Source organism: Ovis aries, chromosome 17, assembly GCF_016772045.2.
Source record: "Ovis aries strain OAR_USU_Benz2616 breed Rambouillet chromosome 17, ARS-UI_Ramb_v3.0, whole genome shotgun sequence".
NCBI classification, from domain to species: domain Eukaryota; kingdom Metazoa; phylum Chordata; class Mammalia; order Artiodactyla; family Bovidae; genus Ovis; species Ovis aries.
The window spans coordinates 53,251,505-53,274,253 of record NC_056070.1 but is presented as its reverse complement, the minus strand read 5'-3'; the positions used below and the strand labels follow the sequence as shown (position 1 = coordinate 53,274,253).

At 56.1% G+C, this 22,749-nt stretch overlaps 1 protein-coding gene across 2 annotated transcripts in view; it reads left to right on the top strand.

The window, feature by feature from the left end:
* MLXIP (MLX interacting protein) overlaps window positions 1-16,018 on the top strand; it is a 58,479-nt gene extending 42,461 nt beyond the window's left edge. Inside the window, exons 3-17 of one of the 2 annotated variants that reach the window (XM_027956471.3) lie at window positions 248-333; window positions 1,787-1,876; window positions 2,401-2,442; window positions 2,748-2,919; window positions 3,584-3,673; window positions 4,217-4,308; window positions 5,292-5,958; window positions 6,403-6,524; window positions 6,626-6,842; window positions 8,350-8,477; window positions 8,970-9,071; window positions 9,179-9,306; window positions 9,444-9,567; window positions 10,612-10,741; window positions 11,288-16,018. In XM_027956471.3, the coding sequence (XP_027812272.1) occupies window positions 248-333; window positions 1,787-1,876; window positions 2,401-2,442; window positions 2,748-2,919; window positions 3,584-3,673; window positions 4,217-4,308; window positions 5,292-5,958; window positions 6,403-6,524; window positions 6,626-6,842; window positions 8,350-8,477; window positions 8,970-9,071; window positions 9,179-9,306; window positions 9,444-9,567; window positions 10,612-10,741; window positions 11,288-11,409 (2,312 nt within the window). In that variant the 3' untranslated portion in view covers window positions 11,410-16,018. Of the gene's footprint in view, window positions 1-247; window positions 334-1,786; window positions 1,877-2,400; window positions 2,443-2,747; window positions 2,920-3,583; window positions 3,674-4,216; window positions 4,309-5,291; window positions 5,959-6,402; window positions 6,525-6,625; window positions 6,843-8,349; window positions 8,478-8,969; window positions 9,072-9,178; window positions 9,307-9,443; window positions 9,568-10,611; window positions 10,742-11,287 lie in introns of those variants that run through there. The other variant, XR_009597010.1, reaches the window with a different exon arrangement.
* Window positions 16,019-22,749: the final 6,731 nt, after the last annotated feature.

Below are 22,749 nucleotides of genomic sequence, written 5' to 3'. Positions count from 1 at the left end.
GGGGGTCTGGTGATTCCTGCAGGAGACCAGCGCTCCGGGGTTCCCCTAGGCTTAGGCTGGTGTTTCCTCTTGATCGGGCATACTTCCCTTTCTCTCTCCCGCATCACCGAGAGAGTCTTCTCCTTTGACCTGGACCCTTTATTTCCCCAAATCTCGTTTTCCAAGAGGAGAACACTTCAGGATCCCCCGAGGGGCGGGGTGCAGACAGCGGGGCTCTTCAGTGAGTGTCTCACCCCTCCCCGCCCAGACTTGGAGAAGCGCAAGAACCCCGTGTGCCACTTCGTCACTCCGCTGGACGGCTCTGTGGAAGTGGACGAGCACCGCCGGCCAGAGGTACTTGGCAGATGGTGGGCCCTCACTCGGGAGAAAGCGGTGACTCACGAGGGCGGGGCGAGGGCTGGATCCCCACAGAGGAAGGCAGCGGAGCAGAGCACTCAGGGCGCTGCGTCCTGGTGGCTGTTACGCCGTGAGGTGCGACGGCCGTGTGGGGGCATGTGGCCCCCGATACCGCGCAGAGGCTCCCCCTTCTCAGGCCAGGCTGACCCAAGGACTTGTCCTCCAAACAAGACTTACCCTCTGCTTTCCTTTAATCTCGGTGCTTCTCTGGAAGTCCGCTGGGGAGGCGGTGGGGGGACAAGGCAGACATCTTTAACCACTGAAGAATGACCTCCAGATCTTTACATAAACTGAGAGGGAAAGATGGTGAAGACATAGTAAATGAAAAGAAGCAAGCTGCCCAACAGTGTTTTAGTATCTTCAGGTTAATGTTTTGAAGCGAGTATCTGTGTGATTATACATGTGTAGGAAATGTGTTAAAGGATATACAGAACCCTGACTTGTGGGATTATGTGAGGAGGGAAGACTCCACTTTCACTTTCTACTCTTCTGTATTGCTTTAGTTTCGTCCAAGCTTGTCTTACTGTTACGATGAAAAGGGGAGACCTTGGAAAGTAACCTAACACAAGACAGCTTGGAGCCAAGGGACACGATCTGGTATCAGACCGTAGTAAAGAATCTCATCACTTTTTAGGTCTGGTAGATGGACAGGGAGGCCTGGCATGCTGCGATTCATGGGGTCGCAAAGAGTCGGACGCGACTGAATAGTATTGTATTATTCACTGTGGAGATTCTTCACTGTCTAAGACACGTAGTGAAGTACTTTAGGTGAAATTATATGACATTTATGATAGGATGTCTGGGACTTGCTTTAATATTCTGCGGCCATCAAAAGAAACAAATGTGAAAGTGAGGTGGTCTCTCTGAGGCTGTCATGATTCCTGGTCACCAGAATTCAGAGATAACTATGAAAGGGGCTGCATGGTGGGGAGGTTGAACTGGACCTTGGAGGTCACTTTCTGCTGGAACCTTCTGTGACTGGCTGTTTGTTTTCACCCTTTGGAAATGTGGCGGAGCCTCAGGGCATTTGAGAGCCAGCCCAAGTCTCTGGCAATTCCTCCACTCCAGGATCTCTGTGCTTCTCCCCTGCCCAGCACTTTATCTGAGCCTTACTCCAGTCCAACCTCTGGACCCTGGGCCCCCAAAGTCCCCTAGGTTATCTTGGGGGGGTACGATAATGTAGTGGAAGCTCACCTTCACTCAGAGGCTGAGCATGGCCCAGAAGAGGCCAACACACTCTGTAGATGAAGCCGCAGGCAACCAGCTGGCGACTCAGAGCTGGATTGCCCAGGCCTGACGCCTGGAGCCAGACGCTTGTTTGCTAGCAGGGTGAGCTCTGCGAATAAAACCCAATACCGCCTCATCCCTCTGCCCCACGTCTCTCCCACAGGCCATCACCACGGAAGGGAAGTACTGGAAAAGCCGCATAGAGATCGTGATCCGGGAGTATCACAAGTGGAGAACCTACTTCAAGAAAAGGGTATCTGGAGACTTCCCTGGTGGTCCAGTGGCTAAGACGCAGTGCTCCCCAGGCAGGGAACCCGAGTTCGATCCTTGGTCAGAGAACTATATAGATCCTACATCCCACAACTGAGACTCGGTGCAGCCGAAAAGGACTTCCAGCCCATATTTACTCAGTACACTGACCCCTGAGGCTCTGGCTCAGAGCCTACCACCCACTGCCCACTGCCCCCCACCATTGCCCCTGCAGCCCCTCGTTCTAGCCTAGCCCAAGTGGTGACCTGCTTTGGTTGTGTGACCTTGTTCTCAGTCTGTCCAGCTTGGAGCCGGGGCTGTTTATTCCACAAACGCTGGTCAGGAATCTCTGAGCCCAGCTTCAGCCTGGGGATGGCAGTGGCAGGATCCTTCTCGCCACCTTCCTCCCAGAGAGAGAAGGCCTAGATGCTTCTGAAAGTGATCTTCTTCTGGGGAGGAGAGGCTGAGGGCCTTGTCCCCCCTCTGGACCTTGGGGGACCACCTTGTCCCTCTCCCCTTTTTCTGCAGCTCCAGCAGCACAAGGATGAGGACCTTTCCAGCCTGGCCCAGGTGAGCGAGTGTGGGGGCCACGAGGACCCTCATGGGACCTGCCCCTTCACAAGAAACAGCAGTGACGTGGCTGGCCCAGCACCGCAGTAGAAGGTGGTGGGGACATGGACTCTCCCTGGGGCCAGAAGAGGGACATAAAGGAAAGAAGCCAGTTCTCTGCAGGTCCCCGTCCCCTGGCCTCGTCTCTTACCTGGCAGCCCTTGCTGCTCTGAGAAACTGGGCCACGTGTCTCCCCAGTGTGACTTGACTGAGAACTCGCGAGTCACCGGTGCCCGTTTGGCTTTTCCTTCCCCCGTTGGTGGTAGGACGATGACATGCTTTACTGGCACAAGCACCGGGATGGCTGGAAGACGCCAGTCCCCATGGAGGAGGACACGCTGCTGGACACGGACATGCTCATGTCGGAGTTCAGCGACACCCTCTTCTCCACACTCTCCTCCCACCCGCCCGTGGCCTGGCCCAACCCCCGTGAAATAGGTAACCCGCCCCCAGACCCTTGACTGAAAAGGGTGCCGTCTCCACCCCAGGAGGAGTCCCCAGGGCAGGCTCTGTTTTGGGGCCATCCCTGAGCCTCTGTCGCTTGTTTGGGGGGAGCTCTGAGGAGAAGGCATGGCCGACCTCCTTGCTGTATGGGGTCCCCATTGGGCCCATGGTGCTGCTGCCAGGGAACAGTGGGGGGTTTGGTCTGAATGAGCTTCACATTTCTGATCCTGTCCCCTCACCTGAGGACATGGGCCTAGGGCTAGTGACAGGGCTGAGATTCACTCTCGAGAAAATCATTTGCACTCCAGTCATTTGGCCTCTCACCTGGGAGCTTGCAGCCAGCCAGTTAACCCTCCAGGAGGAGCCCATGGACTGAAGTCAGCACTGAGGGGTCTCTGCAGAGCTGTTCACAGCAGAGCGTCTGCTCCCAGATACTCAGTTTACCTTTCCCCTGCAAACTCACTTTCTTCCCCACCCTCTGAGGGTGGAGAATGCCCGTGAACCCCCCGGAGAAATCCTAGCCAGTGGCCTACCTTCCTCCTGTTCCCAGGAGAATGCAAGTAGGGCCCGGAAGATCCAACCTGGGCCCCTGATACATTCCCACAGCATGGACTGAGAAGGCCAGACAATCCCTCTGTCTCCTTTTTTATTCTAACAGCACACCTGGGAAACGCAGACATGATTCAACCTGGGCTGATTCCTTTGCAGCCCAACCTGGACTTCATGGACACCTTTGAGCCCTTCCAGGGTGAGGACTTGGGGCAGAGAAAGAGCTTGCGTCTCCCTTTGCCCAGGACAGAGTGGACCGGGCTTCCCTTTTATAGAGGGGAACTGTTAGAATGGGCCAGGGATCGGTCTTAGAATTCATCCAAAGGTTGCTTTGTTTTGGGTAGTAGCTGCAAGGCCTGCAGTGTTTCTCACCCTGTGGGTCCCAGAGCCCCAGGTTCGGCCTTGACTGTAAGCAGTTCTCCCTCTAGGCAGCAGGGGGCGCTGGCAACACAGCTGCCGCCTTGCGGTTCCCTGCGGTTAGAAATGATCCTCGAGCTCCCGCCATCATTAAACGCAGGTGCCACCAAGGCCTGGTGGTGCTTCAGAGCCCACCCTGGTTGCCAGCATGTACAGCTCCAATCAGAGGGCCTGTTTCAGCAGAGTTACCTCAGTGGGGGTGGAGGGGTGCCCTCTGCCATGGCATTCCTCTGGGTAAGGGGGGGTTCAGTGCCCAGTTTGTTTGGATCTTAATTCAGTGAAATGACAGACACAGAGCTCACAGGCCCCCGATGTTGTCTTTCAGACCTTTTCTCTTCCAGCCGCTCCATTTTTGGCTCCATGCTGCCTGCACCCGCCTCAACGCCTGCCCCAGATCCCAACAGCCCACCTGCTCAGGTAGAGAGAACTTGGCGAAAGGGAAAGGGCACCGGGCTTCCAGTCATCAGACCTCTTCAGCGAAGTGTGCTGGACTCACATATAATGTGTAGAGAAGTTATTCTAGCCCTCCTAGAGAGCATCCATAGGTGTCCACAAGGCGGGAGACGCTCTCAGTAAATGTATGCTCCCCACTAAGGCCCCAGATAACCTGTGTGTGGTGAGCTTTGTCTTGACCAGTTAAGAAAGGACCAGTGAAATTATCTTTCAATTAAAAATAAATAAATTTTTTTTAAAAAAGAAAGGACCAGTGAGATAGCAAAGAAAAATATGGTTGCTAAGAAGTTCCTTGTATTTCTTTTCCTTTTTGCTATGCGCTCAGCACAAGTTGGCTACCAGGAGCTGGGGCCACTGAGCTGAAGGAGGCACGGCTTGTTACCCTTAAGAGGCTCTCAGTTAGTATCTAGTTAGTGTGCCGTGGCCCCTGCTTCTTCCATCTGGCTCGGGGAAGAGCTTATTCTATAGTGACCGAGACCAGAACAATTGATTCCTTATAGCGTTTCCCTTTTAGGAAGACCTGACCTTCTTAGAAGTTGATACGAGACAGTGTCCTGGGGGAGCCTCCTGAGCAGCTGTGAGCCAGGCTGCCCCTGCTCTGTAACAGAAGATAGCAGGGACTTTGGGGGGACCCCGCCGGACTCCAGAAACAGGATATCCCCAGGCTGTGAGCCAAGTGTATGCAGACAGTCACTGTGTCTGAGCCCTGTGTTATCACAAGTCCCCAAAGGAAACAAGACCCCTGCCGGCACCTGGGAAGACCCAGCTCCATCTCCCCCAGATTAGGAGTCCCGGGCCTGGGAGACGTTGCCTCTGTCCCTTCTGCCCGGGGCTGTGTCCCAGACACACGGTGTACGTGTTGGGCTCCGTGGCGTGTCGTGCTGGAGGGTGGTGGCGAGCTGTGTGACTTCAGCATTCGTTGCTCACTTCTTCTCTTCCTTCCTCAGGAGAGCATCCTGCAAACCACCGCTCTCCCTACCGCTCTCCCCACTGCAAGCCTCCCCGACAGCTTCATCGCACCCCCCGCAGCCTCTGCCCTGGACCCCACGAGTGGGCAGGGCTGTGAACACCCGCCCCAGCCTGGGGACCCCTTCATCCAGCCCGCAGACCTGGGTCCCTCAGCACCGCCCCTGAGCGGCCCCCAGCCTTTCCTGCCCGTGTTTACTGTGCCTTTGCTCTCGCCCAGCCCCGCCCCGCCACCTCCTTCCCCCGTCTTGCCATTAGGGCCCCCTCCCGCCACTGCCCTGAACCCCCCAACTCCCTCCACCTTCCTGCAGCCCCAGAAGTTTGCCGAAGTTGGCAAGTCGCCCTCCGTCATCACCCACACGGCCTCCGCCACCCTCACCCATGACGCCTCTGCCACCACCTTCAGCCAGAGCCAGGGCCTCATTATCACCACGCGCTATCCACCCCCCTCCGGGTCCCCCTATGGCCTGGCGCTGTCTCCTGTCACCCGGCCACCAACCGTCGGGCCTCCCCAACCCCGTATGACTTTTGTGCATCCCAAGCCCGTCTCCTTGCCTGGGGGGAGGCACAAGCAGCCCCCCAAAATAGTGCCTGCTCCCAAACCCGAGCCAGTGTCCGTGGTGTTGAAGAACGCTTGCCTCACCCCAGGTGAGTTAGGTGGGGGGAAGGCAAGTGTGACCCGCCCCCCCCCCCAGGACATTTCCTGTCCCCAAGGCTGGCAAACTTGTGACACACACACGTCGTGATCTTGGAAGCAGAAGGGTTGTGAAAGATGATGTGTGTAGATTGAGTCTCTTTTCTATTCTGTGGTGTTCTTCCAGTCTCAACCCAGTGTGGAAAAAAACATGGCCCTGGTCATCTCTTGCCTGGGTCTGTAATCTGTCCCCACCAAGGAGAAGTTGTAAAAATCTAGCATGGTCTCTCCATGCCCTACAGTGAGGGGGCGACGTCTCAGTGGCAGCAGAGGGCTCGTGTGCTGCTCCTGAGGCCCCCCTCAAGCCCCCATGCAGCCTGGCTGGCCCAGGTTCATTACCCATGTCAGGAGCAGGTGCACAGCTGGGCCTCCGCCCTCACTTCCCCTTGTTCCGGCAGCTGCCTTCCCAGGCCAGCCGCAGGCAGTGATCATGACGTCAGGCCCTCTGAAGAGAGAAGGGATGTTGGCTTCCACCGTGTCCCAGTCCAGCGTGGTCCTCACGCCTGCTGCCCTCACCAGGGTGAGTGGCCGGGACAGGCCTTCAACATCTTATGACCTCAGGTGGCCCTCACCTGGCCTAGCTATGCTCAGGGGTGGCCTCCCTCCTCTGTGTCCCATTAGGCTCCTGGAGTCACAGAGTTCCCCAGCGGCATCCTGGTGACGGACCTCGGCCCCGGCCCGGGTAGCCAGCATGCCCCCGTGTCCCGGCTCTTCCCTCCCAGCACGGTGCCCGACTCCCTGGTGAAGGGTGAGCAGGGCCCCCTGCACGGGGGCATTGCCCAGGTCCCTGCCGTGGGTGCCAGTGACTCAGCTCTCCGCTTGGACCGCTTGGGACCACGTGAGTGGAGTAGGGGCCCTGCTCCTGGACCGGGGAGGCTGCTAAGGGTACCCGGGTGGAGCCTGGGCTGCCAGGCCGGGCGGTGAGGGATCCGAAGCTGCTGGTGGCCTAGGCTAAGCGCAGGATCAATGAGAGAGAGCCGCCAGCACCTTGTGGTGCCGGCAGCTCTTGTGTGCACGGGGACACCGCTCAGCCTCCTTCAGAAGGGCTTCGCACTGTTGGGGTCATCCCTGTTGGTCTGGGGGTCGAGACCGTGCTGCCACTGCAGAGAGTGCAGGTTTGATCCCTGGTTGGAGAACTAAGATCCCACATGCCATGCCAAAAAAGATTTTTAAAAATAAAAAAAAAGAGATCGCTCTGAGCTGCCAGTCCTGATCCACAAAAGGGACTGAGCGGTCCTCATTGGCAGTTTTCAGAAACTGCAAACCTGTGGTTGCTGTGGCCGCGGGCGCCCCCAGCCTGTCTGGGTTGGGCTGGTTGTCCCTGGCCTGTGTGCTGGCAGCATACCTCAGGAGCCCCCTTCCTTCCTCCCTGGCTTGGACTTCACTTGGTGAGACGGCCGGGGTAGGACTGATGTTGCCCAGTGAGGTCTGAGAGGTCTGGGAAATGATGTTCCCAAGACTCTGCTGCTGGTGGGGGTGGGCGGGGGGCGTTGGGGAGGGGTGGAGCCAGATGCCACCTCGGGGAGGGAGACCAGAGTGTCTTCCTGTCTTAGAGAAGACCAGGGTGGCGGCTCCCAGAGCCCTCTGCAGAAGCATCTTTCTGAAGTGGAGAGAACATGGTGAGCAGGGAGCTAGCTCTCTGCTTTCAGGGGTCAGACAGGGACTCGTCCGAGGACAGGTTTTAAAGAATGAGGATCCTTGTCTGGGAAAATACAGACACGGACTGGCTATGGGTTGGGCCCTGAAACGCCACGTGGGGGCTCAGGAAAACATCGCCTTGTCCACTGAGGCGGATCCCCAGAGGTCAGAGCCATGCTGGAGGCTTGAGAGCAGGGTAGGGAGGAGAGCAGTGTCAAGAGGACAGAGCCTCAGGCATCCGCACGTCAGTGCTGTGAGCAGGGCTGGGAGGGGTTTCCTGGGGGCAGCTCCTGAGCCGGGGCCACAGGCTTCCTCCACCGAGTTATTTGTGGGTACAAGAGCTCATTTGTTTTCCTAATTAAAAGATTTCTGGGGTGGGTAAAATTGAAAGCAGTATAAGAAAACACACACGTAGAGTTCAAAGAACAGATAGCTTAAGAACTTGCCACCCAGGGTGAGCACCAGAGCCTTGCAGACGCAGAGGGGCCCCTGGTGCCCTGGGAGGTGGGCTTCTCTCCTCTCCCAGACCTGTGACCGCTGCACCTGGCAGGACCGCCTCGCTGCACCCGCCCCGAGATGCTTTCAAGGATTCGCCTAGTTTTTGCTCTGGGCTACCCTGCGAGGTTGAGAGTGTGTTTCCCTTTGTGGTTGAGTCCCCAGGTGGCTGGCACAGCCTGGTCTCTAAGGGGAATCTCTGCTCTTCCCAGGTCGGGACTGCCCGAACTCAGGACAGGCCTCTCCATGCGCATCCGAGCAGAGCCCTAGTCCTCAGTCCCCCCAGAACAACTGCTCAGGGAAATTGCCTGCAGATCCCAAAAACGTGGCTGTTTTAAAGGTACCTCTTGGGTCTTGATTCCCTCGGAAGGCTGGGAAGCAGGGGGAAGCATACCCAGGGGCCATGGGGACAGCTATGTCCCTACTGGAGACATGCTGGGAAGGCCCATAGACCTGACAGGTGTCCCACACCTGAAATGGGGACATTCACTGCTTTGCCTTTGAGCATGTTGGCTCCTCCCCGCCCCACCTGCCCCCAGCCCTGTGGTGACAGTGGCCCCAAGCTCTGTGGAGCAGGGGTGGCAGCTGTCACAACCGGGTCTGAGGTGTGGGGGTGGCCGGGAAGGGCCAGATCTGCAGCGCCAGGCCCTCGCTGTGCTCTGTTCTGTAGGGATGGTTCTCTAGCCCCATCTTGTCCCCTCTTGTCTCCTCCTGGAGCCTCTGAGCTTCCTGTCACCCCCTCCTTCCACATCCCTCTCTATAGAGAATCTGAGCAGCGGGTGGGGATGGGGAGGGGCCCCTGTGGCGCAGTGACGGGCCAGTTCCCCAGCAGAACCGGCAGATGAAGCACATCTCAGCTGAGCAGAAGAGGCGTTTCAACATCAAGATGGGCTTTGACACCCTGAACAGCTTAATCTCCAACAACACCAAGCTGGTGAGTGGCTGTGGGGGTTGGGGAGAGGGCGGGCAGGACGGGGACTGACAGGCCCGGCACGTGGGGGCGCCTGGTGTGCTGCACGCCCTGACCCGGCCCCCTCGCAGACCAGCCACGCCATCACGCTGCAGAAGACCGTGGAGTACATCACCAAGCTGCAGCAGGAGCGCAGTCAGATGCAGGAGGAGGCCCGGCGGCTGCGAGAGGAGATCGAGGAGCTCAACGCCACCATCCTGTGAGGCTGGGAGGAGGCGGGGGCTGGTAGAGGCAGCTTCTGTCCTCCACCACCTCCTCTCCTCCCCTCGCTCTCTTGGGCCTGCCTGCTGGACCCCCACCCCCGCCAAGCTCCCCTGACGCCTGCTGTCATTTCAGCTCCTGCCAGCAGCTGCTCCCTGCCACGGGCGTCCCCGTCACCCGGCGCCAGTTTGATCACATGCGAGACATGTTTGACGAATATGTGAAAAGCCGGACTCTGCAGAATTGGAAGTTCTGGATTGTATCTTTGAGTTTTTTCTGCTCATTCCCCCCGCATGCCCACAACCCGTGACCTGAAACAGCAGACACTGACCCTTCAGTTCCTTTAGAAAGAGGCTCTCTAAATGGTTGTCATTGAGTTTGTCAAGACAGGTAATGCTAGTTTCTGTCTCAAGAGAGACAGGGCCCTGGCCAGGCCTGTAGTGTTGGAGGGGGCTGTTCTTGGTGAGTGTACTGGCTGAGGGCTTCCCGGGGACACGGAACAGGCCTGCTCTGCACTGCCGAGTCCTTGAGAAGGGAAGAGGAGGCTGGAGCCGCTGGTGGGAGCCAGGAGGTGGGATCTGCTCTGGCACGTCCCAGCATCAGCTCTGTCTTGCCACCTGAAACGGGGGCTCACAGAGCTACTGGGTGACAGAGCCTGGATTTGAAGCTGGTTCCCTCCAGGCTGTTCTCTGGGTTTGTACCACATGCCCTTGACAGCTGTTAATGAGGCAGGGATGCCTGAATGCTGGGCTCTGTCCCTGGGGCCCAGGCCTCCCAGTGCTTGGCCTTCCAGATGGCAGCAGGGCCCTTACAGGGAACGGCTCTGGCCCTGTCAGTCTCCACCCAGCCTCCGCTGTGCCCGGGTGCACGCACAGTGGGCACACATGCAGGGTCGGCCGCCGCAACCCCGCCCATAGGAATGACAGGCTGAGGAAGGGTTCACAGGGAGGAGGGCTGCGAGGGTGGGGGAATCCACGTGTGCGCTCCTGGGCGGGTTCTACAGGAAGAGACGACCGATGCCAGCTCCAGTCCCCCTTTGCTCTGGTCCCTGAGTGGAGCTGGGACAAGTCGGAACCTCTGTGGTCAGTGGCAGGTTCCTCGGCATCAGGCTGAGAGCGGGGACCGAGGTCACAGCCTGAGCACAGGAACGGTTAGGGCCATCTCTCCCCACCCCTCCATCCCCCTCCCCAGCTGTGCACAACACCTTGCCAGTCCCGAGGGGTGTCGGTCACCAGCACGCCTGTGACTGGACTCCGCGCTCTCTGTGCTTGCTTATGGTTTCTTTAACCTGAGCACCGTGCAGTTCAGCGTCATCATCAAGCCGCTGTTCGAGTCTTTCAAGGGCGTGGTGTCCACCAGCAGCCTGGACGAGCTGCACCGGACGGCGCTGTCCTGGCTGGACGAGCACTGCTCCCTGCCCATCCTCAGGCCAAGTAAGTGGGGGCTGCACGGGGGTGTTAGCCATGGAAGCGGCTGCAGAAAACCCAGGCTCCGCCGTAGTTGGTCTTCACGCACCTGGGGCAGGAGGGTGAGGCCCTGCAGGGTGAGGGGGTGCAGCGCCTTGCCTCGGCCTTCTGCCGTCTCCGTGTGTCCGGCTGATGATCAGATCCAGCTTGTGTTTTTTGAGCACTTACTCTTCCCCTGGCCTTGTATCAGTTTGTTTTCAGATACACTTTCATGTTCAGTTCTAATAAGGATCAAAGCTGTATATTCAGGTCACAGGGACAAGCAGGAACGGCTTAGGGTGTGCTCCACTCTCCTGCAGGGTGGCAGATAGGATTGGGCATCGTCTTAAAGGCAGAGGTGTGTGTCCAGACCTCAGCAGAGAGGCTCCCCTGGGGTTCACGCCTCTCCTGCTTTGGGGGGCCCCGAAGGATCGCCGCTTGGGGTGTACACGTGTAACTGCGTGTTCTGTCTCTCGGGGGCTCGGAGCTGGTTCCCCCAGGCCGCACCTGCAGGCTCCCCCTTCTGTCTTGCAGCCGTGCTGAACACCCTCCGGCACCTGAGCACTACCACGTCCATCCTGACAGACCCTTCCCAGCTCCCCAAGCAGGCAGCAGAGGCTGTCACCAGAATCAGCCAGAGAGCCGGGGAGTCCTAGCAGCGCTTAGTGGACACGTGGCCGCATGGGATGCCGAGGAGACCCTTCCCTGCCCGTGGAGAGGAGGCCGCACCCCTCACCTCTCCCACTTCAGGGCCTCCTAGCCTCCTCCTGTGGCCCCAGCCGCTCCGAATGCTGCGCTCAGGTCTGAAGCAGGTTTGGGTCCTGCCAACAGCAATAGCCCAGCTCTGGGAACCCCTTGCTGTGAACTCTGACTCAGTGACCTCAGTCACCGACCTCCCCTCGCCTCAGAGAAGCCCAGATGAAGGGAAACGAGGGGACGCCGCCCCTCCCTGTCCTGTCCTGCTGGGGGGGTGTCAGGGGGATGGGGGAGGGGGCATGGCACCAGTGCAGGGAGCCAACGGGCAGGAGGAGGCCTCACCCACTCCCCCAAGTAAGGACGCGTGAGGGTCCTTCCCAGTTGCTGTCGGACGCGCCCTCCTGTCGCGTCTCTGGCACCCCTGGGCTGTTGGAAGGCCTCCTTCCTCCCCTGACTCTGACCTAATAGAGCGGATGTCGGCTCGGGCTTCGCAGGGCCGGGAGACCCTACAGCACGTGTGTGCAAAGCAGTGGGTGTGTGTGCCCCAGAGGATAATAGAAGCACCAGTGACGCGGAGCTGCTTCAGTCCTGGAGATCCCCCGGGTGGTGCTACGGTCTGTTTCACAAGTGGATTTGGTTCCACTTGGCGTTGCGGCAGTCATGATGGCACCAACCCGGGAATCGTGGCGGGGACTCAGCCAGGCCCTGCCCCCTCACACCCTGCCTGCTTCTAAGCCAGGAACAGCCGTGCTTGATGGACACCACTAGCCCTGTGGGTGCGGCGTGTGAAACACCAGGCTCCACGGTGCTGCCATTGACCGGGTCCCCTGACCTGGATTGTCCAGCCGGGAGCCCCAGCCCATCCATCCCAGTTCCTGGACCAAAGACGCCAGCACCCCCAGCATCTGCCCTGTCTTGCGTTTGGAGGCAGAAATTGACCAGTCGACACAGAGCTCCGAGGTGGCTGCCTCGGAGCTGTCTCCAGGTGGCTCCGGATCAGACAGTCAGGAGTTGAACTCTGCTTTGGTCCATGCAGAGGACTGTGGGGGCAGCAGGCTGTTTCCGAAGGTGGGAGTTACACCTGGAAGGGTTCGGAGGAGGGGGCCCCGGGCCAGTCCTCCTTGCGCCATGTCTGCGGGAGCAGTTCCAGGCAGAAGGATGCTCTCTAACACTCAGGAAGCCCAGCCAGGGCTACCTCCCCATTTAAAGAATGTGCTTTTCACGTCCTGCTGTGAAGTTCAGAGGCCGGCAGGCTTCCCCTTCAACCTCTGTCCTCCCTGCCTGAGATGGAGACCTGCCCGAGCAAGGGCCAGGCCAGGAGTCCTGCGGGCTCGGCAGAGCTGCGGCGGGGCTGCTGCGGGCCGCCCGCTGAAGTTTGGATCCTTTAGGAGGCTCCCACTGGCTCCTGCAGGCCTGTGGAAGGTGCCCCGGGGGCAGCCCCACCTCAGCCTCCACTGATGGAGGATGGAGGGGGATCCTTCCCGGGTGGCCAGCCGTGCCACTGCCTCCCTCCCCTCATCTGTGCGCCGGCCCTGCCAGGAGCGCCCCAGCGGCCCCCTCTGCCTCCCCAGAAAACGTGTTTACAGGCCTTCGGATGGCTCTCCTGAGGGGCGGGCACAAGACAGGCTGGGCCAGCCCTGCGTGTCCCCTGGGAGGTGGGATGAGAGCCCAGCCTCCCCCCGGGTGGACACGAGGTCTCCCTCCAAGGGGGAAGAGCACTGCGAGGCTCGAAAGGAAAACAAAGGAAAATCAGAGACGTTCCCGGCTGCGAGGGGCTGCAGAGGGTCCTGCGCTCAGCCGCACCCCGTTCCTGTGCCTTTGTCCACTGCGTGGGCGGCCGTGGAGCTCGGCCCAGCCACGACCTCTCTGAGATCAATAGCTTTCTCCCCACCCCATGTTGGGAGTTTTTTTTTTTTTTAGCTCCATGGGATATAAAATTGGCCTCTTGCTTCTTTGGCCTACCTCTCCTGCCCTTTGGCTGATTTAATGTTCATGATTCTGTTTTTTTAAATATTTAAAGCTGTTAGGTTGTATGAGGCATTGAAGGGCGCGCGTGTGTGTGTCTGTGTGTCTGTGTGGGTGCGCGCACGTGCGGGTGTGTGTATGCGATGTATCCCAGCAGACGGTTAACTCGATGCATGTTTTGAGATATTTACTTATCTGTTTTTCTTGGTGCTCACCAGTATCACGGCTATAGGGCCACAAAGCTGAATTTCTTAACACAGACACAATTGTTTCTTGCTCCGGAAGTTTTCTTGTTTGGGAGTCTTGCCCACCGAGTCTGGCCGGACGGGGCGGGGGGGTGGGGGTGGCCCTAGCTTTGACCTTTGTCCTGGGGTCCCCAGCCGGGGTGCGGGGACCCCCAGGGCTGCTCTGCCAGCTGCCTCCAGTGAAAGCTCTGATTTGTTTACACTCCCTTTCACCCCACCTCCTATCTCTTCTCCTGTAAAAGAGACTTAAAAACGATGATTTTGGAGGATACAAAAATCAATCTGAAAGGGAAAAAAAAACGCCTGCCTGGCATACAGTCTCTGAAAGTGTTTCTGTGAAATCTTACTGTGCCATCAGCTCCCTTCCTACCGCTGGTTGCCCTTTGACGACGAGTGGGAAACGCAGGGAAAGAGCGGGGCTTTCTGAGGTCGGCCGGCCTGTCCCTGCTTCCGTCTCAGGCAGGTTACGCATCAACTGGTCACCCCACGTGCACACCGAGGAGGTCCCCAAACCAGCAGGCAGGCGCTTTCCGGGGTCTTCAGGGCACAAGGGAGAGTCCTGTCATCAGGAGTCGGTGCTGATGTGAGCACTGGGTCTCTTTGGGGAGGGGGTGGTGGGGTGCCACGGGCGACCCCGTACACTCAGCTCCCCCAACTCTGTCCTAGCGACCCGACCCCGCCTTCCCAACCAGACAGGTCCGCTCTCTAGGTTCTTTCACTCCGGCTAGTAGAAAGAGAAACTTCGATTCCGGGGGGACGTGGCACCACAGGGTGGGGCCGACTCCTTTGAGGAGGGCCTCAGGTGAAGGGGTGCAGTGATCTTACAGGCACCCCCTCTGGCCAGGAGGGTGTGGTCCCAGACAGCGCTCCTGTGTCCTCTCAGCCTGGGCCTCCCCTCTGCGCGCCTCGAAGAATCCTGAGTGGCAGGCTCGCTGTTATTGTCAAGGTGGTCACCGGTTTTCACGGTGCAGCTAAACGAGGGCTTGTCAGGGTGGAGCTGGGGTGGTGGGGGGTTCCAGGGGGCCCCATCTGCATGGGGCCTCCCTCACACTTGCGCAGTGTGGACCTGGCCCAGCTCTGGCTGACCTGCCCCACTTGGGTTTTTATCTCGTCTGGTGGGCAGGCTTAGAACACTGCTCACTGGAGCAGCTTTGCAAAGTGCCTCCCAGGTGGTGAGCTTGCCCAGAAAGGGAGCCGAGGAGCCCCGATGTGGGCGCACGAGCAGCAATGGGCTGTGGGTTTTTGCTCTGTGCTCCAGCGCCTCGTATCTTAAAAGGGGATTTTCACCTCATCTGAACATGAGGTGACAGGAGAGGGGAGCAAGGGTGGAGGGTGGCGGAGCTTGAACCTTCAACATGTCATACATGTCGGTGGTTGCCATGGCCTTAACCCGTCTAGCAGACAGGTTTGGGGGTTGGAGGGGCTCCAGGAACAGAGAGAAGCCTTACGACCCCCCAGGTGCCTCCACACAGATCACCTGCCGGATTTTCTTTTCCTTCTAAGGGACTTGGCCTTCCCCGCTCACCATGCGGCAGGGGGAGCTGCTATTTTCTGTTGAGACTTATGAAAAATCAGCCTTTGAGAAAGAAAAGGGAACTTTTCCTGTTGATTGTTGGCTTTGTGTGTGTGTGTGTGTACATGTGTGTGCTTGCACAAGCCTGTGTGTGTGTGTTTACTCAATGGAATTCTATTTTTGTGAAACTTCTTAACGATTATGTAGCAAAATTGACCTCCATCCCCCAGTCAAACTTTTGGTTCCAGAATCAACTCTGGGCATCACTCTTTTGAAGAATTCTCTCCTGGGTTTCTAAAATAGAGATGGGCCTCCCTCAAGGGCCGAGGTCGGGGAAAGGGTCAGGAGAAACTGAAGTCTGGTGGCGTGTCCATTGAGGCAACATCCTGAAGCTGCAAGTAGGCAGGGCTCCGCTGGGGAGCCACGAAGCCCAGGCTGTGTTTCTCATGAGGGAGGCGGGCCGCGGCACCCAGGGCCGCTTTATCTGAACCTGTTCACACCACTTGTTTCGCTTGTGTAATGCCACAGCTGAAACAGCACCTTTTCCTTTCTCGGGTTTCAGCTCACGGTGTAAATGGTTCATCGTTGTTTTTTCCCTGTTGTGCTCGCCGGTGACTGTGTCAGGGCTCCCCACCCAGGAGACAAGTCACCCCTCGTGGGCAGAAAAAGCAAAACCCAAGAAGAGTATTGTTCACGGCAGGCTCCCTCAGGCCTGCGCCGCCCTGAGCTCGGTCGTTCATGCTCCACTGTTGAGAAGCACGGTTCCACCAGCTGTATCCAACACTACAATGCAGTTCCCAAACTATATTTGCATCCAAGACAATAAACAGCCGTATTTTTGGAAAAGCCTGTGGCATGTGTTCTTTGCTAACCCGGTCGGAGCAGTGGAGGAGGTGATAAAATGAGATAGGGGCAGAGGGGTGCCTGCACCTGGCTCGCTCATGCTAGCCTTCCCAGGTGTTGAACAAAGTGCCCGTTTCCTTACATGGCGCTTGGGCAAACGGCAGCCACCCTGGAGTCTTTACAGGGTGGTTGTCAGGGTCACGTGAAATCGCGAATGTCCAGCTCCCAGAAAGCGCAGATTGCCACCAGCATGGCCAGCCCTAGGCTAGCACCCAGCGGGGTCTATGTCAGGATGATGCCCCGGGGGGCAGGGGCCTCCCTGCTGGCTGTCGACCCAATACCATCCACGGAAGATGCTGGAAAGTTGACCAGCAGAGATGTCCCTTTGTTGTGCTTAGAACTTTGATGACTTCTGCTTAATCTAAAAGCCCTTCCTTTTGCCCTCCCATCTTCCTCTGCCCACGCCCACCGCCCCCCCAACCCCCCCAGTTCCTTGTGCCTGGGCAGCGTGACTCTTAAGGTGAGCTGTGCTGGCCTCTTGGGCTGCCGGCCCCTCTCCAGAGCCGCTGTCTTGTTTCACTGAACAACTGTTCAGATCCGTATCTCTTGACTAAAATGCAGTGGGTTGATACGCAGGCTCTTGTCTGATCAAACCCCCACGCCTTCCCCAAGGAAAAACACCTTCATGACACAAAGCAAGATCTGGGCCCTTGAGAATCAGGGGCCCCTGACGAATCGGTGAGTGGTTCATGGACTCCTAGGGGTGAAAAGGAACTTGGTTTCCACTGAGATAATCAGTGGGTTCTTCTAGTTTTTTGAGTCTGGCCACATGTTAGGTCTGGAATTTCAAAAGATACTTGGGGCATAATTAGGAGAAGAAGGGAGGGTTTGGATGTGGGGAAAGGGGGAACAGATTGTCTCGAGGGAAGAGGCCAGGACGCTGGAGCCTGCTTGCCTCAGCGTCAGGCAATGGGCCACCTCTGGACAGTTCTCGAGTCAGTGGCGTGGTTTTCCTCATTTCATAGAGGAAGACATCAGTCGTTTCTGAGATGGTGAGGCCACGTGGGTCAGAGCCAGAAGGCTGGAGTTTTCACTTTGCATCCTCTAAAAATGTCTGTATTTTATCTTCCATCCGCCGAATCCAGAGGCTTATCTGTGCCATCCCCTCTCCCACACCGAGTTCTGTCTCACGTGTCCTCTGGAAGTCTTCCAGACACACCATCTACTTCTCTCCAGCCCCACTGTCATCATCCCCCAAGTCCAAGTTGCCTTCGTTCCTCAAGGTCACACGATGATGTCCCCTCTCCCTTCTCTGTCCTGTAGCCTCGGCCTTACAGTCCACGGGAGCTTGAGGCAGTCCAGGTCCAGTCACGGCTTCCCTTCAAGGGCTTCCTGGGAAAGGTCAGTCTGCCCCTCTCCTTTGAGCCTGTCCTTCCTCTGCTTCTTTCCAATCTCATTTTTGCTCTTTTCTGTACCTTGAGCAGGCTTGCTTGGTTTGGTTTGGTTTCTCTCTTCAGGTTTTCCCAAAGCCTCCTCCCTCTGCCCAAGACTTTGCCCATCTCCACCCCTCTTCTTGAATAGCTCCTGTTCTTTCTTCCAGTTTATTACTTATTTTATTTTGGCTGTGCTGAGTCTTCGTTGTGGCATACAACCTTCCCCAGTTGTAGCATGCAGGCTTGGTTGAGGCATGTGGGATCTTAGTTCCCCGACCAGGGCTCAAACCCAGGTTTCCTGGACTGGGAGCTCAGAGCCTTAACTCCTGGACCACCAGGGAAGTCCCTCTTTCTTCCCAATATAATCCTTAAATGTCAGTTCTTCAGAAACCAGCCCTAATGTTCCTGCCCCACCCCCCAGCACACAGGTGCACTGTGCTTTCACATGTGAACAGACGTGAGCTTTCACACGTGTGTACACTCGCACATGTACACCCACACATGCACACACCAAGTCAGACCTCAGACAGCTGTATTTCCTCAGGATGCTGGTCATTACTGTGCATGTTCCCCATGAGGTTTTGAGATCCGTCAGGAAACAGGGCCCACAGCCGCCACTGTGCCCAGCTCAGAACCAGCACGGCAGGTGCCCAGGGAACCCGCTCAGGGACCCTCAGCCCCTCGCCCTTCCACCAACCCAGCTACCCCTTGCCCAACTCTGTGTCAGACAGGCGGAGGGTGTGGGGAGCCCGAAGAGCTGGGGGTGGGGGTGGGTGCAACCGGCAGGTGCAGACGTGGAGGGGTCCTGCAGGGTTTAGAGGTTGGCTACTGCGAGTCTATGCTTAATATGAAGCATCAGCTTTAGTCATTTGGATTGTAAATGTGATAAGAACAGTTTCCAAATGGCATTTGAGAGCACTTTGTCTTGGATTTGGACTCGATTCTATAGGACACAGTTTACCTTCTCAGTCGCTCTTTTCTGTATGTCAGATTCTGAAGTTAGCCTTGTGTAGGCTGGTGTGGTTACACTCAACATGTGCTTTTACCTTTTTATTTCAGAAAATCTCCAGCAAACACAGAAGTAGAGAGAACAGTACAATGAAGCCCCATGTACCCAACCATCCACTTTAAAAGATGACCGACTCAGGGCTGGTTTTCTTTGGTATCTACCTCACCCCGCCCCCGTTATTTTGAAGCACATCCCAGACGCCATATGGGTTTCATCTGTTAATAGTAAATGTGCTTTTGAGTACCATTTCCTAGAACTGCATCTCTGCCTGCAGTGTCCGTCGTTTGAAAACTCCCAAAGGCTTTGTGTAAGACTGCAGTCAGAGTTAATGAGAACCCTGGGGAATGGGGAGACCTGATTGATCTGATTTTCTGTTTCACTGAATCATTAGCTAGAAAACCCTTGCTGTTTAGGGAGCTGGGGGTGGAGGGGGGGAAGCTTTGTCTACTTTCCTGCCTTAATGGGTTTGTACAGCAAACAGTCTAATCTCTTGATCTAGCCTGTCTGATTGTCTCTCTCGCTGGTGTGACTAAGCAGGGCAGGTTGATACCATACAGGTTGGTGGAGGGGATGGGGCCATTTCCACCTGCCCCCTCACCTGTCGTCTCACAGCCCGGATGCCAACCCGTTGGTGTCTCCTGAGTCCCCAGCCTAATTGAGCACCCACACACACCCTGGGATAGACAAAGCATCGATTTTGCACCTTCTCCCACCCCCAAAATTGCCAGAGGCTCACCCAACTTGCCCCCTTTCCTCCAGACTTTGATCAAGACACATGTGCTGAAGGCTGAATTTGGACTCAGCTCAGAGGTCACACAGTGAGTTTATTGGAGACACAACAAAACCCGTCTTGATGTGTGGGGATGGGGAGAAGCACGGAGTGCCCTAGAGGAGCAGCAGGGAACCCTCTGGGGTTGAAGGAGGGGGTCGGGTAGTGGCCCCTCCCCCAAACCAGGACCCAGCAGGACAAGAGTCAGCCAAGCAGAGGAGGCAAGACCCACAGGGAAGAGCATGTTTTATGAGAAGAGACACTGATCAGATGTAACACCTCCCTTCGGGTCAATTCTGTCCTCCCTCTCCACTGGGGCTTTTGCTCGGCTCTTGCCTCTTCTGTCTTGAGCAGTTTTCTCTTTGTCCAGCTGACTCCTTCCTCTCTCCCCACAAGCATCTCAAGTCTCTCCCCTTGTAACCAGCCCGCCTTTTATCTCTCACTCTCCCCAGCCTAGAACGCATGCACCCCCAGATACTCAGCATCTCCTCACATGACACCACCACCTGCGCAGTTGCTCACACTGGAAATTCACACGACCCCCTCGTTCTGTCCTTTTCCCTCACTTCCCACCTCCGATCTACCAGGCAGTCCTGCCAGTGGGTTCCCCCAAATGATCAAGAATCCAACGACCTCTCCCCACCCTCAGCCCCCACCCCGACAGGATGACATTCCCAGGTTCCTCCTCTCGCTGCTCCTGCCTCAGTCCGCCACACAGCTGGCAGGGTCCTTTTAAAGACACCTACCAACACTGGTCTTCCTGTGCTCAACCATCCAGTGGCTTCCTGTAGCATTTAGAGAAAAACCAGACTCTTCACCCTCTGGCTCCCCACTGCCTTGAGCAAGTGACAGCCCCTCTGGGCCCCCAAATCTTTCAACTATAAAATGTGGACACTAATTACACCAGCCCCACCGGATCACTGTAAGGGTTCAACGTGCCAGTTTATAGGCAGCACCTCCAATGTCAGCTCTTCTCACTCTTCTTTCCCACCTTCTCCCCCAACCCCTGTTCCACGATCCCTGTTTTTATTAACGCATCACTGAGACCATCCTCCTTTTTAATACCCTGGAGTCCTTCTGGTCCTTCTTTCCCCACATCATCCTGCCTGTCTCCTTTTCATCCATCACATCCTTGTGCTGTGAATTGTTTCTCCACAAAGTCGCTGACTGTGGTCCCAGGCCACACTGCAGGCGCAGCTGGTATGGGTCAGAGTTGAGCTACTTCCCAACCAACCTCGCCAGCCCTGACCTGAAAATAGCAGGGAGATTTCCACCACCACCCCTTTTTCAAAAATCTTGAGGCTCCCTCCCAGCCCTCGAGAACTTATTCTTCAAGAACAAAGCCCCGCCCTTAGCCTGGCCTGCTCAGCGTTGACACTGACTCCTACAACAGGCTCCAGGCACACGGCGCCCGCTGTGGTTCTGCAGCTTCTTCGCTGTGTGCCATCCTCCCCCACCCCCACCGCGGGAGGCCCAGTGCTTCCCCCGTCTGTAGCCTGCCCTGGCCTGGGCCGCCCCACTTTGGACCCTGAACTACCACCGGTGCTGCTTTCCTGTCGCTGGCATCACATGCCCCCTTCCACCCGGTACTGTGAGTGTCAAGACCGCATTCACAACATCACCTCTTCCTAAGGACAGGAGCCGCATCTCGTTTTATCACTCATCTCCCCGAGCGCGGAGATTTAGTGTTCTGAGCTTATGATCTAAGTTACATCTACCGCGACCTGCCAGGGACGATGCAACAACCCCACGAAACAGGTCCTCCGATTATCCCTGCTGTAGAAATAAGGAAGCTGAGGCTTCGAGAGTTGCAGAACTTGCCCACGGCATCACTGATGCCTGTGAAGCGGGGCTGCAGCCCCAAGTGAGTCTGACTCTGGGGCTTCCTGCAAGTGATGACAGCCAATGGGTGCCAGGCCCTGCGCTAGACATCATTATGTTACCCATTGTTGTCCTCAAAAGACCCCATAAGGTGGGGATTATGACCCTCATCCTACACTGGAGATAGCAAAGGCTTGCCTGCCATGATGAGCGCATCCAGGGGCTGGCAGTGGAAGGGGAGTTCCTCCACCGGATAAAGGCATCTACGAAAAGCCCAGTGAACATATGGGATGATGAGAGCCCGAACGCTTCCCACCTATGACGAAGAAGACGGATGTCCGCTGTCTCCAGGACTGGACAGCACTGTCCTGGAGGGTGCAGTCAGGGCGGATCAGCAGGACATAGAAACCCAAGGCATTCCCATGAGGAAGGGGGGAAAAACACTCCCTTTGTGCAGATGACAAGATGCTCTGTATAGAAAACCCTGAGAGATACACATACTGCTAAGAGCTAGGCAATGAGTTCAGCAAGGTCCTAGGACACAAAATTAATCCACAGAAGTCAGCTGTATTTCTGGACACTAACAGTGAACACTCCAAAAATGAAGGAAACAAGTCCCTGTAAGATAGTGTCAAAGAGAATAAAATACCTAGGAATAAATTTCATCAGAGAAGGGCAAGACTCTGGCACTGAAAACTGTGAAGCATTGTTGAGGAATATTATCCAGCCATAAAAAGGAGTGAAGTGCTGACAGAGGCTACAGTGTAGATGAACCTCAGAAATATGATGCTGGGTGAAGGGCACCAGACACAAAAGGCCACACATGGTATGAGGCCACATAAACGGACCATCCAGAGCAGGCAAATCCTTAGAGACAGGTTGGTGTTGGCAGGGGAGAAGAGCGGGAGAGTACTTAATGGATAGGGGGGATTCTTTTCGGGTAGTGATGCTGTTTTGGGACTTAATATACACGGTGGTTACATGACATTGTGACTGTGCTAAACGCCATTGAATTTACATGTTAAGATGGTTCATCTCATGTAAATTTCACCTCAGTCTTTTTTTAATGTTGAAAAAAATGTAGAGCAGACGTAAATAAATGGAAAGACATCCTGTGTTCATGGATTAGAAGACAGTATTGCCAAGATGGCAACACTCCCTCAAGTGACCTACAGGTTCAGTGCAATCCCCATCAGAATCACAACTGTGTTTTTTGCAGAAATGAACAAGTTGATCCTGAACTTCATATGGAAATATTTGCAAGGGGCCAGAATAGCCAAAACGATCTTGAAAAAGAAGTACAAAGTGGGAGGGCTCACACTTCTCAATTCAAAAACTTACTGCAAAGCTACAGTCATCAAGACAGTGTGGTACCAGTGTTAAAACAGACATGGAGGGACTTCCTGGTGGTCTGGTGGTTAAGACTTTGCCTTCCAGTACCAGGGGAGGGGTGTAGGTTCATCCTTGGTCAGGGAGCTAAAATCCCACATGCTTCAAGGCCAATAAACCAGAACATAAAACAGAAACAGTATTGTTACAAATTCAATAAAGACTCTTAAAAAATGGTCCACATCAAAAAAAGAATCTTTAAAAAGATAAATTTACAAAAACAGACATGTAGATCAATGGAATTTTATTCTACTGAGAGTCCAGAAATAAACCTATAAATCCACTGTCAAAGTGGTTTTTGATAAGGATGCCA